Source organism: Pleurodeles waltl, chromosome 3_1 (genome assembly GCF_031143425.1).
Source record: "Pleurodeles waltl isolate 20211129_DDA chromosome 3_1, aPleWal1.hap1.20221129, whole genome shotgun sequence".
NCBI lineage: Eukaryota > Metazoa > Chordata > Amphibia > Caudata > Salamandridae > Pleurodeles > Pleurodeles waltl.
In genome coordinates, this window is record NC_090440.1 from 1888260351 (window position 1) to 1888276447 (window position 16097).

At 43.8% G+C, this 16097-nt stretch overlaps 1 protein-coding gene across 2 annotated transcripts in view; it reads right to left on the minus strand.

Annotated features, from left to right (window-relative positions):
• PARD3B (par-3 family cell polarity regulator beta) overlaps positions 1 to 16097 on the minus strand; it is a 2030765-nt gene that overhangs the window by 1814577 nt on the left and 200091 nt on the right. Inside the window, exon 1 of one of the 2 annotated variants that reach the window (XM_069225989.1) lies at positions 9757 to 10504. The exons of the other annotated variant lie outside the window; for it this stretch is intronic. Coding sequence (XP_069082090.1) covers positions 9757 to 9876 — 120 coding nt within the window. The 5' untranslated portion in view covers positions 9877 to 10504. Of the gene's footprint in view, positions 1 to 9756; positions 10505 to 16097 lie in introns of those variants that run through there. 2 annotated transcript variants of the gene reach the window in all.

Below are 16097 nucleotides of genomic sequence, written 5' to 3' on the forward strand. Positions count from 1 at the left end.
ATCTTATTGCGAGCATCCTTTGTGAACTGTGTTTTCCGTTCAGAAGTGTGAGCTTTTTTCAGTCCACTGCAGCACAGATTGTAAGTATTCACACTAATGGAAAAGCCCATCTTTACCTTTCTTAATTAAGGCATCAGCGACTACTTTTTCACATTACATCCTGAGTCAACCCAAGATTCAACTGCCTATCTCTTACATGCAAATGAAGTGACTATATTGTAATCGTTTTGGCATATTCATAGTTACACTGTTTTGAACAATACACCTAGGTTTTCAAACTGACTACTTTGCAGTATTTATTAAAGGCCACACTTGTATTGCAATCCAATTTGACTCTTAGATTGACTGGTATTTTCTTCCAAAGTCTGCAATATTTTGTGCTAAACAAATTGAGCCCACTTTAAGTGCAAAGGAGAAATGGTCACACTCAGAACATGTTGTTACACTAAAACGATTAGGTTTGCGGGTACAGCAAAATGTATTATCGCTTAACCTATAATCGATGAGGATCTTCTCCAAAGTAATAGCAAAATGCCAGCTAATTGACCACCACATTGCCATTTATCATTATATAAAACTGACAAAGCTTCTGTTTCGGTTTGCCATAGAGTTGTCCTGTAAGATTTAAAGGTATATAGAAGATCATTTAAAACCACCATTCAATATGATTCACCTCTATACAATACAAAACCCAACCAAGAAACTACCTTGACTACAATCAATGAAAATTCTTAAATAATCAAAAATACCCAGATTACAAAATGTTTTGGGGTCATACAATGCTGGAAACGTGCTATATACATTCACCTAACAGAATATTGACTTTGCTAACAGGTATGAATATACTTAGAAGAATCTGTGCCAAGCTGCTGATTGATTCACGCATGCAAGATGTTTTCTAAATCCAATAAAACACTGACATGGGCAGTTAAATGTTCCTTTTGGAATAGATCCTAAGATGTGATGTGCTTTTAACAATCAACTGTTGTTATTTTATCTGAGCCAACAACTAGTTATAACAAGCATTTGCATTGCAACGGGTCTTGCGTTTGCTCATGTTAGAGCTGATAGCGTTGTAAACTCCTAACCCGACTTTTCACCTATCGGCAAAAGTGCATTTATGTACGTAACCCGAAAAAGTGCAATTAACTATGTAAAGCGCTCGACTTCTGCCAAGCGAAATCGCGCTAGTAAATTAGAGAAAAAGTAGTCCACGAGCCGGACAGAAAACAGCGAGCCTCACATGTTTTATGTACTTGGTCGATGCGCTCGAGGAGGGCTAGCCACCGGAAAAGGCATGATATATGCATGCCTTCGACTAATGAAAGCAAGCAGATTTTATTAGGCAAGCCCACGAACCAATGAAAAACACTGACGTGACGTCGACAGGGCTCCGAGCCCTTTTCTAAACACTAAAGCGTCTTGCTGTGATACGCATGCACGAGCACAATGCAACGCAGGCACGACCCTAAAAACTACAACGTTGCTCCTTGTTCTCGGTATTTTCTCAAAAAAGAACTAAAAAAACACTGGCAAAATGCACTTTATTCCTCCTCTTTTTTGGGGCTTTGCAAAGAATTAAAAAAAAACTCACATTACATTGCCATGTGCTTCACTTTTGGGAGGCGACCTTCCAAAACGGAGGCCTCTCCAAATGTTAATAGCAACCTCTGCAGTGTGGACACTCTAATTTAAATGATGCCGACACTCAGATACAGTTTCCTAAAATTCGAATATTGCATCTTTTGTTAATGAAAACTACTTAGAACAAAAAGAAAGTAGTAAAAGACTACGTGCTACAGCTAACATGAACACAGACAACCTTGAGTAGAAAGAGCAAGACATCAGCACTGGCTATGAGGGTTATTGTTTGAACATTAGAAATACTAGCTAGAACCAACACTGAATTCTTTCACACAAACACACCTATGTCAGGCCTCATCCTCAGCTGTCTTTATTGCTCTATGTGAGTGTTGACTAAGCAGTCTGGAGTAAGCAACGCCTGGAAGACAAAAACAATGAAGAAGGATCTTCAAGAAGGTCAATGCACAATGATGTGTCAGAACTTGAAAACATCACCCTACAGGAAGGCAAGTGGCAACTCCATTTACTGCAAGGGATAACTAATGTGCGTTTGCTTGGTGGTGTGTGTCATGGTGTAACTAGAAGTGCCTTACAGTTCAGATGACTGGTTAAGAGCAGTGGAAGTTTACTCCAAAACAAAGCAAGAACTCCGAACACACTCATGTTTCTGAGGCAAGGAACCGGAAAAGCAAGATATCTTCCCAGAGTACCAGTGACGCCAGGCTAAAGCTAATCTTTTAGTAGAGTATTTGTGGGTGAACTTCAGTATATATTCCAAAGTAACTGGGCGATGAAACTAAAGTCTCGATCTCAGAATTCAACTATACCAGCATTGTAGCACGGGAACACACATTTTCTACGTAGCTTTGTGGCATATGTATTTTGCCACTGCATCTTCAAGACTACTACAGACCACGAAGGAATACTTCTCCCACATCCAAAACTGAATTTCCGGAACATTCCACTTTTGCTGCCACCAGCAATGCAAGAACACGATCCACATGTCTGGTAAATGAACTCTGCCTTTTGTTACTTTGGTATTAGTTAAACTGTATTTAAAATCCTGATCTTGAGTCCTGGAAAGTTGACAAACATATGGAATCAATTATGGAGGCATCTTCATGTACATATTCCTGAGCCGCGAGGGGAGAGCAGCGCATGTTTCGGCACACCCACTTATCCACTGGCAGCCAACAGGCCAACAGGCGCGCGGAATGCAGCTCTCTATTCACAATTAGGCAAGCTAATGTGAAGAGCAACCAAAAACAGAAAAACCAGCTAAACTCAAAAAGTTAGACACCACAACATTAAATAGTTCAATAAAAAAAATTAACACTCTAAAATTCCCCAGGAGTCTGTTGTGAAAAAGGACATGAAGCACAGGTCTTGGACACACCTTGCAAAACCAGGATCGCACTGAGTTACTGTTTTATACTTGATATACTTTTGAGTTACATGTAATTAGCCCTATTTTTTTCCCAAAATGAAAATGCTCGTTTCTTGAACTCTGAACTTTATTTGTGTAGTAAACCATTCATCAATGTCATGGAAGGCTCGTCCTTCAGGCTCACCCACTGTCCCACATGAGAGCTCACTAATGTTTCCTTTAGTGAAGTCTGTGCCATAGCCCAACCGTAAGGCATCCAAAACTCTTTGCAATTTGTTTGTATGACATCTGTCCGGGCCCAAAAAAAGAGGCTAAAGAAAATGGGTGTTAGTTTGGAGAACGTAGGTAGCCCGGTATCGAAAAAATAATATTTTGCTCACATTGGGTGAAAAATGTAAAATTCCCTAGTATGTGGGCAGCAATATCACTGACAAAGAGCAATGCTGTCACTAGATTAACAAAGCGATAACTAGCAGTGTAGCAAACATAAGGGAAGTGCACCGTGCCATGGTGGCCCTGTTAAAAAGTCGTATCATTACTGACAATTTTTTTTAATGTAACGGGATCTTCAAGACGCTCACAACAACTAAAATGAAACATCAGGTTGTAAAAAAAAAAAAAAAAAAAAAAAAAAGAAGAACAACATAGTTGCAACAGGTCAAAACAGTAAACAAGGTGCCCCTCTACAGAGGACCCCCGAAACAACTACCTTCTGAGCCAGTTGAAACTGTTACCCAGTACAAGCACTGAAAGTGAACTAAGTCATCAAAGGCCGAATACTGAAACAATTACTCTTAGAGCAACCACCGCAGTACATTTGCTGACAACACTCTGGAACAACTTTCCAACTGGTCTTCTCGGGCTTTCTCTTTCTCAAATTAAATAGCCTTTGAGAAACTTCAACAAAAATGCGCCACCACCAACTAACTGGTGAAAACTGCCAGACACGAGAAATTATATGCTGCTTTTACCAAAAACCTGCTCATAAATTCGTGGGCACATTTTGTGGCAACAGGAAGCTCTGAAACGTAGTCAAACTCCTTTTCTGACAAGCATTCGGCTGAGATGCCCGCCAGTGCTGTTCAGTGATAGCGTGTGGCACCTATGAAGAGAGAGATCAGACGCACCATGAAGTGGCCTACTGGTGGCATGAGACAAATGGACTCACTCGACTTGAGGTTGGTCACACATGCATAAAAGGTTTGATGAGAGATCTGTAGCAATTCAACGCATCCAGGCCCAGAACAAAACTCACTGACAACAGGATTTTGAGGAGGACCAAGAAAGGAAGTCAGATCGGTGGTAAGGAACGGGGTAGGATTATGGCACATCTGTTACTGGGATGGTGATGGACACTGCATTCAATCGGGTGGTGGTAGCATTGGGCCAAACTGAGGCACAGCGCTGATGAGATGGTTATACGAGAGCACTGACAGGGCTGAGGACAGAGCAGAGCCACAAACACTGACGAAATCAGTGCCAAAAGTGGGCAATAAATGGTCACTGACAGGTTACAGGGCTGGTAGTAGAATAGAGCAGGGCTGAGAATGCCATCAAGGATACACAGTCGGTAAGGCCAGTCAGAGAGCAAAACAAGGGTCCACGTGCGATCTCAGTGCCTCCATTACATAAATAAAGAAAGCTTCAACTTTGGATGTGTTAATTGGGTTTAGAAACTGGCCATCTCAAGAAGGCTGCTATTCTTGACCGGGCGCAGGACATTCTATAAATCCACATGGTTAAGTAAATTTAATAAATACAATTTCAAATAAGATCTTACAAAGCTTTCAAGGCGACATTTCCCTGTACGGCTGTGGAATTTTAGATAATAGGAGACAATTATGTTGAAATCTTAAATGTATGGTATTTGCGATGTTACATCACAGGCATTACAGGGGGAAAACAAACTATGAACTTCTATTTCTGAAAAAATTAAAGTGAAGAATTTGATCCTTTGGTATTTATTTCTTCCTCACACGTGAAGTCATAATTTACATCATGCTATAAAATACATATACACCTTTCACTAATTAGTTGAAACATATGTTTTGCTTGTGGCAAAAAGTGTGCCTGACATAACTATCGTCAAGTGTTTTCATATGGCGGACTGCTTTCAATGCCTCAAAACGTGTTTCTTACAGGAGTAAGTCAAAATAATAGCTGTTTGTAGAATGGCACAATTGAAAATGCATATCAGAAAGCACAATGTAAATACAAACTACTAATCAAAGGGCCTGTCTGTGCTGAAACAGGGTGTGATCAAGCAATTGTGAGCCTGTGGTATCCAGATGTGTGGAAGGCAAAATTGGTGAGTGAAAAGGAGTGATTCAGGTCATCAATTGGTAATATGGCTCCAGTGGGTGAGAATGAAGGTACACAAATGAATACTTCCTGCCACCACAAAAACTAATGGCTCGGGTATCTGATGGGAAAAAAAAACTGATGCACCAATAAGGTGCAATATATTATGGACATGAGAGGAAAAACACACATATCCAAGCATTTCTAGATAGTTAACTAGGGCCATGTACCTAGGGTGTAAGATCAAATGCATCCAAACAGATCTTCCCACCAGCAACAGGTGTCATTTATATAGTGCATGAGTGAGAAGGAATTCACTGAACCCACGACAAGAGTCAGCAATCCAGTACTGGGGTGGTAAAGTACACAAAATATGAATTCTGTCAGCAATCCACTGCTGAGGGTAGCAGATACACAAAAGCATGTTCTGTCAGCGACAGGTGTCAGAGTTAGAGAATTAAAGAGGGGCTACACACGTGGTCACTCCCTCTCTTCAACAGGTGCCTTAGGTTCTGATTGAGAAAATAGGGGAATATACATGGGAACTTCCTGGCGGCAATATGTGTCCATGAGTGGAAAGCCACATAGGAGGACTATCAGATATCTTTAACAAGGCGAGGTAGAAGATGATGTACACGAGAATGGTTTGGGTCAACAACATATGCCAGGGGTCCAGTAGGTGAGATGGGGTGTTGTTACCACCAGTGCAGCAGGTGCAGTGGAACCAGGGTGCAGACCCCTGAGGAGCCCATTGAAACCTGAAAATTGTACAGCAGTCAAAGGAGCCATTTTCCTTGCTTGTACCAGGGCCCATGACATTCTTGCTACACTGCAGTATGTGAGATAAAAGATTCACAGTTCTCAAAGCACCACCATGTGCCATCTAGTCGGTGATGTGCAAGAGAAAGAAAAGTAACTCGTACAGCAACCAATCGCCTGCACCCACTACATGAAACAAAGTACAGTCAAGAACCCAAAACGGCACCAAGGACTTAGTGTGTGGGAGTAATTGCACACAAAACAGTGATTCTTCTCAGCAACGAGTGCCATGACATTTTTCAGAGAACTTGTTAGCAAAGGTAAATGCAGTTTGCTGCTAGCAACAGGTGTCATTCATCAAGTGTGAGAGAGGGAACAAACACGCAGGAGCATATCCTGCCATCACTAGGTGTCATGGATCTAGTGTGTGAAAGTGAATGTAGCTCCCTGTCAGCAACAGGGGTCGTGAATCTAGTGTGTAAGAGTTGATGCAGTTTCCGGTCAGAAACAGCTACCATGCTTCTAGAGGGCGAGAGTAAATGCAGTTCCCTGTCAGCAGCAGGTGTAGTTCACTTAGTATGCTAGTGTACATGCAGTTTAATGTCAGCAACAGAGTTCGTGAATCTAGTGTGCGAGAGTGAATGCAGTTTCCTCTCAGCAACAGGTGTCATGGATATAGCATGTGAAAGTAAATATAGTTCCTTGTAAGAAGCAGGTGTTGTGAATCTGGTGTGTGAATGTAAATTGTGTTCCCCGTCAGCAAAAAGTGTTGTGGATCTTGTGAGTGAGAGTGAATGCAGTTTCCTGCCCGCAGCAGGTGGTATATATCCAGTTTGACAGTGAATGTAGTAGCTCCCTGTCAGTGACAGGTGCAGAGAGAGTGTATGATGTTTCCCGTCAGCCCAGGTGTCATGGATCTAGTGTGTGAGAGTAAATGCAGATTCCTGTCTGCAACAAGCGCTGTGGATCTAGTGTGCGACTCAATGTGCCTCCCGCCACCAGTAGGTGTCCTGGTGTCTAGTGTGAGAGTGAATGCAGTTCCCTGTCAGCAACAGGTGTCATGGATCTAGTGTGTGAGAGTAAATGCAGTTCCTTGTAAGAAGCAGGTGTTGTGAATCTGGTGTGTGAATGTAAATTGTGTTCCCCGTCAGCAAAAAGTGTTGTGGATCTTGTGAGTGAGAGTGACTGCAGTTTCCTACCGACAACAGGTGGTATATATCTAGTTTGACAGTGAACGTAGCTTCCTGTCAGTGACAGGTGCAGAGGGAGTTTATGATGTTTCCCCTCAGCAAGGGTGTCATGGATCTAGTGTGAGGGTAAATGCATTTCCCTGTCAGCAACAGGTGTCACGGATCTAGTGCGTTAGGGTGAATGCAGCCTCCTGCCAACAGAGGGTGACGTGGATTTAGTGTGTGAGGGTAAATACAGTTTCCTGTCAGCAACACATTCTGTGGATCTAGTGTGTGAGTCAAGGCAGCCTCCTGCCACTAGTAGGTGTCCTAGGTCTAGTGTGAGAGTGAATATGGATCCCTGTCAGCAGCAGGTGTCATGGATCTAGTGTGTGAGAGTAAATGCAGTTTCCTGTCTGCAACAAGCGTTGTGGATCTAGTGTGCGACTCAGTGTGCCTCCTGCCACCAGTAAGTGTCCTGGTTCTAGTGTGACAGTGAATGCAGTTCCCTGTCAGCAGCAAGTGTCATGGATCTAATATGTGAGAGTGAATGCAGTTTCCTGTCACCACCAAGTGTTGTGGATCTAGTGTGTGAATCAAGGCAGCCTCCTGCCAACAGTAGGTGTCCTAGGTCTAGTGTGAGAGACTGAATGCAGTTTCCTGTCAGCAACAGGTGTCATGGAACTAGCAACTAGCGTGTGGCAGTGAATGCAGCCTCCTGCCAACAGAGGGTGACGTGGATCTAGTGTGTGAGGGTAAACACAGTTTCCTGCCAGCAACACATTCTGTGGATCTAGTGTGTGAATCAAGGCAGCCTCCTGCCAACAGTAGGTGTCATGGTTCTAGTGAGTGAGAGTAAATGTAGTTTCCTGTCGGCAACAAGTGCTGTGCATCTAGTGTGTGAGTCACTGTGCCTCCTGCCAACAGTAAGTGTTGCAGATCTAGTAAGAGACTGAATGCAGTTCCCTGCCAGCAACAGGTGTCCTGGATCTAGTGAATGCAGCCTCCTGCCAACAGTAAGTGTCGTGGATTTAGTGTGAAAGGCTGAATGCAGTTCCCGTCAGGAACAAGTGCCATGGATCTAGTGGGTGACAGTAAAGGCAGTTTGCTGTCAGCAACAAGTGCTGTGGATCTAGTGGGTGACAGTCGATGCAGCTGTGTCAGCAGCAGGTGTGGGTGGATCTAGTGAATGCAGCCTCCTGCCAACAGTAAGTGTCGTGGATTTAGTGTGAAAGGCTGAATGCAGTTCCCTGTCAGCAAGAGGCGACCTGCTTTTGTGTGAGAGTGAATGAAGTTCCCTGTTAGCAACAGGTGCAGAGAAAGGCTATGCTGTTTCCTTCAGGAACAAGTGCATGGATCTAGTGGGTGACAGTAAAGGCAGGTTGCTGTCAGCAACAAGTGCTGTGGACCTAGCGGGTGACAGTCGATGCAGCTGTGTCAGCAGCAGGTGTGGGTGGATCTAGTGGATGAGAGTGAATACAGCCTCCTCTCTGCAACAGGTGTCGTGGACCTAGTGGTTCAATCCCACACCAACAAATAAAAAAATTTAGGGGAGGACAGCACAGTCAGTGTCAAAAACACCAAGGGGTTCTTAAACCTTGGCCAAAAAAAAGTCTCTTGACGTTTTCTCGGAAAGAACACGAGTTTTCAGCCCACGTGTCCAGCGGAATAGAGGACGCAGAATGGACGGCGTTCATATTTTGTAAAACAGCATCTAAACAACGTAGATTTTATAAAAAAGTTTTCATGATTTCCTTAACACGTGGGCTGGCAATGCCGACCCTTGCAACAGTACCAAGAATGTTCTGCAAATATATCTTAAGCGTGGAATCCACATTCCCCATAAGGTACTAACCCTCCACAGGGATTCCCAGGGCCGAGCAGAAATTACATTTTAAGATAGTGTAACGCTCAAGCTCTTTGTTTGTGATAAAACATAGATGTGATTGCCCACTGGCATCACATATTAGCCAACAGCACTTTGCACGCTGGGCCTTGTAGTTTCTATTTATACACAGTAACCAGGAACTGTAGGCGAGAAGGAACGCACATTCAGGAGTGCTTCCTGTGCGCAACAGGTGTTTAGAAACTCATGGCTGGATACAATGGTAACACGCCGAGAAACAGCAGAAGATGTATCTTTCTAGTGCTACAGTATGGAAAACACGCGTCTCATTATTTTAGTATCACCGCGTGTTTATGTCATAGTGGATCATTAAATAACTGTTGCAGATGAGCACAGTACTAGTATGCAGCATGAAAACAGTGCGGATGGTCTGCAGAACATACTTTAACATTACATTATTAGCAGGTTGTCTTTCTCTGGTGGTTAAAACTCGCTCATTCCATGCAGACGACTGTCTTACATTTGTTTTAGACGGTCGACTGACAACAGTGAAATGTTTACAAAGATGTATGGAAAAGCAAGCACTTCTGGGACATTTCTCACGGTACAGAGTGCCTGTCCACAAAAAACATATCCCGTTGGCCCCAGCGCCTCAGAAGCAGACGGCACACAAAGCACACTGGACATTTTTGGGCGGGCTCATCTCTCACCTTCTCCTTGGTTTTCAGGTACCTCTGGGCTGCCTGCTGCGTGAAGTCCCCCACTGTGAGCTGGCCATCCTTGCAGGGCACCACGATCAGGGTCTTCCCGAAGGAAACGGTCACCTTCATGGCCCCGTCAGGAGGAGGGAAGCCCGAAAACCATCAGTGAAGTCTCGGAGGGGCTATAGCAGTGACCGGGGAGGGGGCTGAGGGTGACAGTGGAGGGAAAGTGCACGGGGGTGAAGAGACTGAGCACCGTGTGGGGGCGGACGCTACAGGTGAGATAAGTGGGGGCATACACCGTCCAGATTCCTGTGTAGTGCAGCGGCGCAGTGTAGTGAAAGTGCAGACAGGGGCAAAGGGCTATCTGCGAGGGGAGGCACACACGGACAGCTTCCTCTGAAGTGTATGGGGCACTGGGCAAGGAGGGAGGGGCTGCGTGCAGTGGGAGGCACACACAGCACTGCTTCCTGTAAAGTGAATGGGACACTGCTCAGAAAGGGCGGGGCCATGTCTTGCATTGATGGGACCAGCCCTGACTCGTGGGAACTAACCCGGTGCTTGAGGGATGGGGCACGGTGGGGGCTGGGAGCCTTGTCCCCCCGCCACAATTATTTTAATGAGCTCTTCACTGTCTCTATTTCGGTTTCTACTTCCCTTATAGTATCCCGATGTGTCCAGTCTGACCAATCAGATCGCTTGTTGTTGCCTGGTCGCTCTTTCTGTGGAATCTGCTCTGCTCGATAACGTGAAGGGGAGAAGCTACTCGAGAACTGGCAAAATATGGAGCAAAGCAGTTTCAGAAGGAAGAAGGGGAGTTGCCGTAGGAGAGAGAACCAGGGCTCATGTACATTCTTTGGGGGCACAAGAGTCCGTCCCTCCTTGCACCCTGTTTTGAGAGGGGGGTCCGTCGACTAGACAGAGAGGGATGCAAGCTTTCACGTGGTCCAGTTCAGGATGAGTTAGCAGTCCTGTCTGAAAGTAATGAAATTATAAAAAATTATACTTTGTGTAGAAGTTGCCTTTAATTACCATCAGTGTCTCGTTGTGTGTTTGCTATGTTGGTGTGCACTCTCGAGAAAGTCGTTTTATTCCCAAGATTTAATGAAAATTGTAGCCCTGATTATGTTTGTGGAATGTCTAGGTTTTAGATCCCTAGATGGGAGATTGATTCCCCGCAGGAATGGGATGCAGAGGATCTGCACAGTGAGGACTGGGCAAAGGAGAACTGTAGATCCTTATTGGAGCAGATGAGCTAACAGGGGAAGTACGTGCAGGATGGAGCAGGGCATGCATCACAGAGAGCACCAGGGATGTCCTGGAGGAGGAAGAGGGGGGGCACAAGAGAAAGGTATGAGATGTTCACCTGGAGAAATGGAACAGAAAATGCAGGCGATCTTCATCTTTCACAGGCCCTTACAGTAATAGTAGCTCGCCCACTCCAGATATTTGCTGTAGTCCTAATTCTGGAGTGTGACAAACAGAAGCAGAGGTCCAAGTTGCATAGAAAATAACATTGGTGCTGGAACAATCTTCAAAATGGGGGTGCTGCCATCAATGTTGCATTGCTGAAGTCATTGGGATTGTGATAAAAACAAGCCTCGCACTGAGAACAAGTGTAGCACATCAGCCACACTCACTCAACAGAAGACTAGTAAGGGCGCAGTATGCAGCCGGTGGTTCATTTTGGAACACATTTTCACAAATATGATTAAAGCTTGATGTGCCAGTATACTGTTATATACAAAGCACATTTTTTTAAAATTGAAATGGCTTCTAGAGATGTCCTCTAAATCTTTAATTTTTGTATTATTAAAAAATGTAACATCCTATAAACCTTCTTCCTTTCACACTCCTTGAACACTAGCAGGATTATTATATAGCTCACATTACAAAACCCTCTTGCTTTGCAGTTTGAGAAAGTAAACACCAGTGTTCATGATAAAAGAATATTTGCAAGATTACATTGCCCTACATCTGACCTCCGTCTTGGGACGCACAGCTAATGTGACAAAACTAAAACCAAATATAAAGGCCTCTTGTTCATTCATCTTCTGAACTCCAACAAGGGGTATTTTGGGGGTGCTGCAGCATCTCTTGCATCCTTACTTCTAGCACCTCTGAAAATTACTTCTAGCACCTCTGAAAAGTAACCTGGACCAGAAGATTTACTCATGCATACGCCTGCATAACCAGGGAGGTCTGTGCTTAATTTGAGCCAGTGGTTTCCAGTACTAGGCACCAGCACCTAATTATCAACACCACCACTTATGACAGTCTGGCATGTGGTGGTGCTGTTTGTCAAATTTAGAGATGGGCACAATAACACTTGTTTAATAAATCAATATACATTAAAATGACTAATACCTGCCACCCAAGCTATTGCAGTATTGTTGGGTGGCCTGGAATAGTCCAGTCTGTCACACACGTAGGAGTGTGATGGTTAGTTGTTGTGTGTGTACTGTGATTGGGAGCACGGACTGGGGCAATGGGTGGTGCAAGCTGCAGTGGACTCCTGACGAGAGCCCTCAGTCTTTTATGTTTTACAAATTAAGCACTGGTGAGGTCTTTGCTGGGGAGAATACAGGGAATGGTGACATGTATGAGGGAGAAGCACTTGTTGAAGCAGGATAGAGAGGTGCTGCAGCAGATAGAATCAAGGAAGGGGGAGTGCAGAAAAGAGACTGTTGGCGTGCATTACATGTTCATGGCAGGGCTCATGAAGACTATGGGAAAAAGGGCCATTGGGCCCCTGAGCCCCGCAGAGAGGAGCAGGAGCATTGCAGGAAAGAGAAGCAGTGACACATACTGTACAGGAGAGAGAAAGATACCCACAGGAAAGAGGAATGCCCCTTACAGAGGAAAACAAGGGGGATCTATGGAAGGGGGTGTTCTCTTTATATAGGAGTATGAGCACAGACAGCAGGAAAGAGAGTTTAGTGCTGCCTTCCGAAAAGATCAGAGGCTCAACAAGTGATAGGACATGAGGGCGACAGAAGGGTGGGCAAGAAAGAAAGATGGAGAGAGAATTAGTGAAGGGTGTGGTACGCCTGAAGCTGAGGGGCTCCCTCAAGGCAGAAGCACACTCACTGAATGCAGGGGGTGCAAGGAAGGCGTACATGTGTAATCAGCGAGGTCTCATCGTAGGAAGGACCTGTGACACCACAAGACAGATGGAGAAATGAAGAAATACAGCTAGTGAAAGGTTCTGCAGAGGGTGGGACAGATGCTGTGCTGGGTAGAGAAGTGGGAAACAGAAAAAATAGCTTGTTATGCTGAATATAGGAGACAGCAGGAGCATTCCAGTACAGGAGAGAGGGCAAGCCCTGCAGAGACGAGGGGGCTGCAGAACGAAGCAAGGAAAGGTGAAGGTAGAAGAAAGCAGGGTGTACACTCACCGACAGGGTGGTCAGTCATCTGTCCACTTTCAGTTTGGAGGATAAGTTGTGTGCTAATACACACTTTGTAGCATGGGGAAATCTGACTGGTGCAGGAAGGATGATTCTATGAGGGATGTGCATTTTTTGGGTTTAATGTCATAACTCCCACCTCTAAATCTGGCCTGCTTAAAAGAAATTGCTTGGCTGGATATTGACTTTATGGAGTCCGATTGCTCCGTTACAGTGTATTCGAGTTCCAATGCCTTCTTTGGAGAGACTATGGGCCTGATTACGACTTTGGCGGAGGGGATTACTCCGTCACAAACGCGATGGATGTGCTGCCAGCCGTATTATAAGTTCCATTATATCCTATGGAACTTGCATTACGGGAGACGGGATATCCGTCATGTTTGTGACGGAGTAATCCCCTCCGCCAAGGTTGTAATCAGGCCCTATATCCTCTGAATAAGATGAAATAGTTTTAAGGCATGAAACACCAATAGTAAACAGTGGTGTTCACCAAGAATACTGCTAACCATTAACCACCCATTCCCACATAATTTAAAGAGAATCTCTCACAAATCTACTTCTCCATTTTCCCTTTTACATGAAAATATTTAAAGAGGCATTAGAAATAGGCACAATACAAATAGTGAAAGTTTAAAAAACACCTTAACAAGGCCCCTAACAACGTGGGCAATTTACTCAGGTGGGCAGACAGAATCATAAGATTTAACATCTAATCCACACTCCCTCATTTATCTAAATTATGTGCTCTTGGCATTAGCTTTTTGAAATTATTCCCCTGACCCCGTTTTGTGCCCCAAGAGTGGACATATTTAGAGTCATTCTAAAAGCTGTTAGTAAGTTTGTGGTTAAAAAAATCCTAGGCTGGATATTGCATTGGGGGAGGGTGTGTAGACAGTGCTCCCTCTCACAGCCCACTCTCCAAAATGTATTATGGTGGTAAATTAATAGCTTTTGGAAGAAGATTCTACTTCATTACAATCTCAAGTCTCTAACTTGTCACATTGTTTGGTATTGGGCAAATCATACTCTGCTTGTTCATTTGTCCTCTGATCTGGCAATATGTGTAACCCAAAGGAAAGATAAATAAACACTAAGGTCATATTCCTTGTATATGCCTGAAGCATGGTTTGCATTCACATATTCAGGGTTGTTTAATTGTAGGTCTCCACATTCCCTATTCACATCTCTAAAGGTGGCCCATAACTGAAGCTGCAATGTGTATGACCCCTCTTTTGATGCACCTTCCCCCCTCAGCCATAGGCAGGCACCTCTTTCACAGCTCATCGACTGCTGAAATGGAGGAATGTGGACACCAGTGCATTGGCTGGACGTGTCCCATCAGGTAGCTGGCTGTGAACAGTAAAAAGCGGGACATTAGTCATCCCACAGTAGCTGAGTGTGGCCAACAAAACAGATGACACACGTGTGGGACATATCTGTAAAAAATGGGACGCGTGGCCACCCTACTCACTGGTCACTCTGGCTTAGTCAGTGGTCACACGGTCCTACTCGCTGGTTAGCTGACCTCATAGTCACAAATATCTTCACTACTGTCTACTGGGACATTATTGTGCGCTGTAGCTCATATGCATTTTTGTCTATTACCGCATTTGTCGCTGAACACAAATGTATGGTGCCCTATGTTGATGTGTGTTAATTAATAGAAAAACAAAAACTGAGAAACCACATTGGAGGAAATTAAATCATGAGAAAGCATTTTTAAGGATAAACAAGTTCAAGGAAATACATATAAATAAAAAAAAAGAAAGGAACATTTTAAAGGAAAGCAAAATATAAAGAAAAATTCAAAATGAATTTAAAGTGATGGAGTTTAGGGGAAGTAAGTGATTTTTGGGTTCAGGGATGTGTGATGTTTAGAGCTGATGAGGGCTTTTTAGGATTCATGGGTGGGTGGTGTTTAGGGCTGGTGAGGTATTTTAAGGTACAGTGATAAGTAGAGTTTAGGAGTTGTGAAGACTTTTTCAAGTTCAGGAGTGAGCGGAGTTTAGGGGTGGGGGAATTTAGGAGTATAGGATGCATGGAGTTCTTGGACAAACATCTTCAGGGTTGTGGAGTGGGTGGAGTTTAGGGTGGGAAGGAGTACTAAGGTTTCAGACAGGTGGAATGTAAATGTAGAAAGGGGCTTTAAGAGTACAGGGATGAGAGGAGTTCAGGAATGGTGCATGGCTTTAGAGGTTCAGGCATGGGTGGTTTTTAACAGAGGTGAATGTTTTTAGGCTTCAGAGAGGTTTGAAGATTAGAAGTGCTAAGGGGTTTTGAAGATTGAGGAATGGATGGGGATTAGGCATAGAAAGGGATTTTTAGAGTAGGAAAGGGTGGAGTTTAGTGGTAGGGAGGGGTTTTAGGGTTCAGGAGTGGGTGGAATTGAGAGTAGAAAGGACTTTTAGGGTTCAGGAACGGGTACAGTTAAGGGGCCAGGGATGGGTAGAGTTTAGTCCTGTGGAGAGTTTTTAAAGGGCCAGGTATAGTTGGTGTTTAGGGATGATGCGGGGTCAGTAAATAAAAGCATCCAAAGTAATTATTTTACAACATAAAAGAAATAAATCTGAAACAATGTCCCTGAAGTAAAGCATTTAAATAAATACTTCGGAAAAAAATGTTTCTGAAGGACAACCATTGCATTTACAGCTTAAAACATAATATAGAAAAGAAGCCACTTTTGAAAAAAGGACATTCTATGACAATGAGAGTGCCATTCATTATGCATATTTTCATTGAATAGTTTATGTGAAATAGTTGCTCATTAAAGAGATTCCATAAAATCTTTTTCTATGAAATCACATACAAGTGGCACATCTGTGTATAATGGTGTCTAACAGTCTGAGGTACCAAAAATTAAAGAGTTGCAAACAAGTTGGAAGGTGGCTTGTGACCACTGAATAGGGTGTTTTTGATTTGCATATAGTGACTAATGGTGTA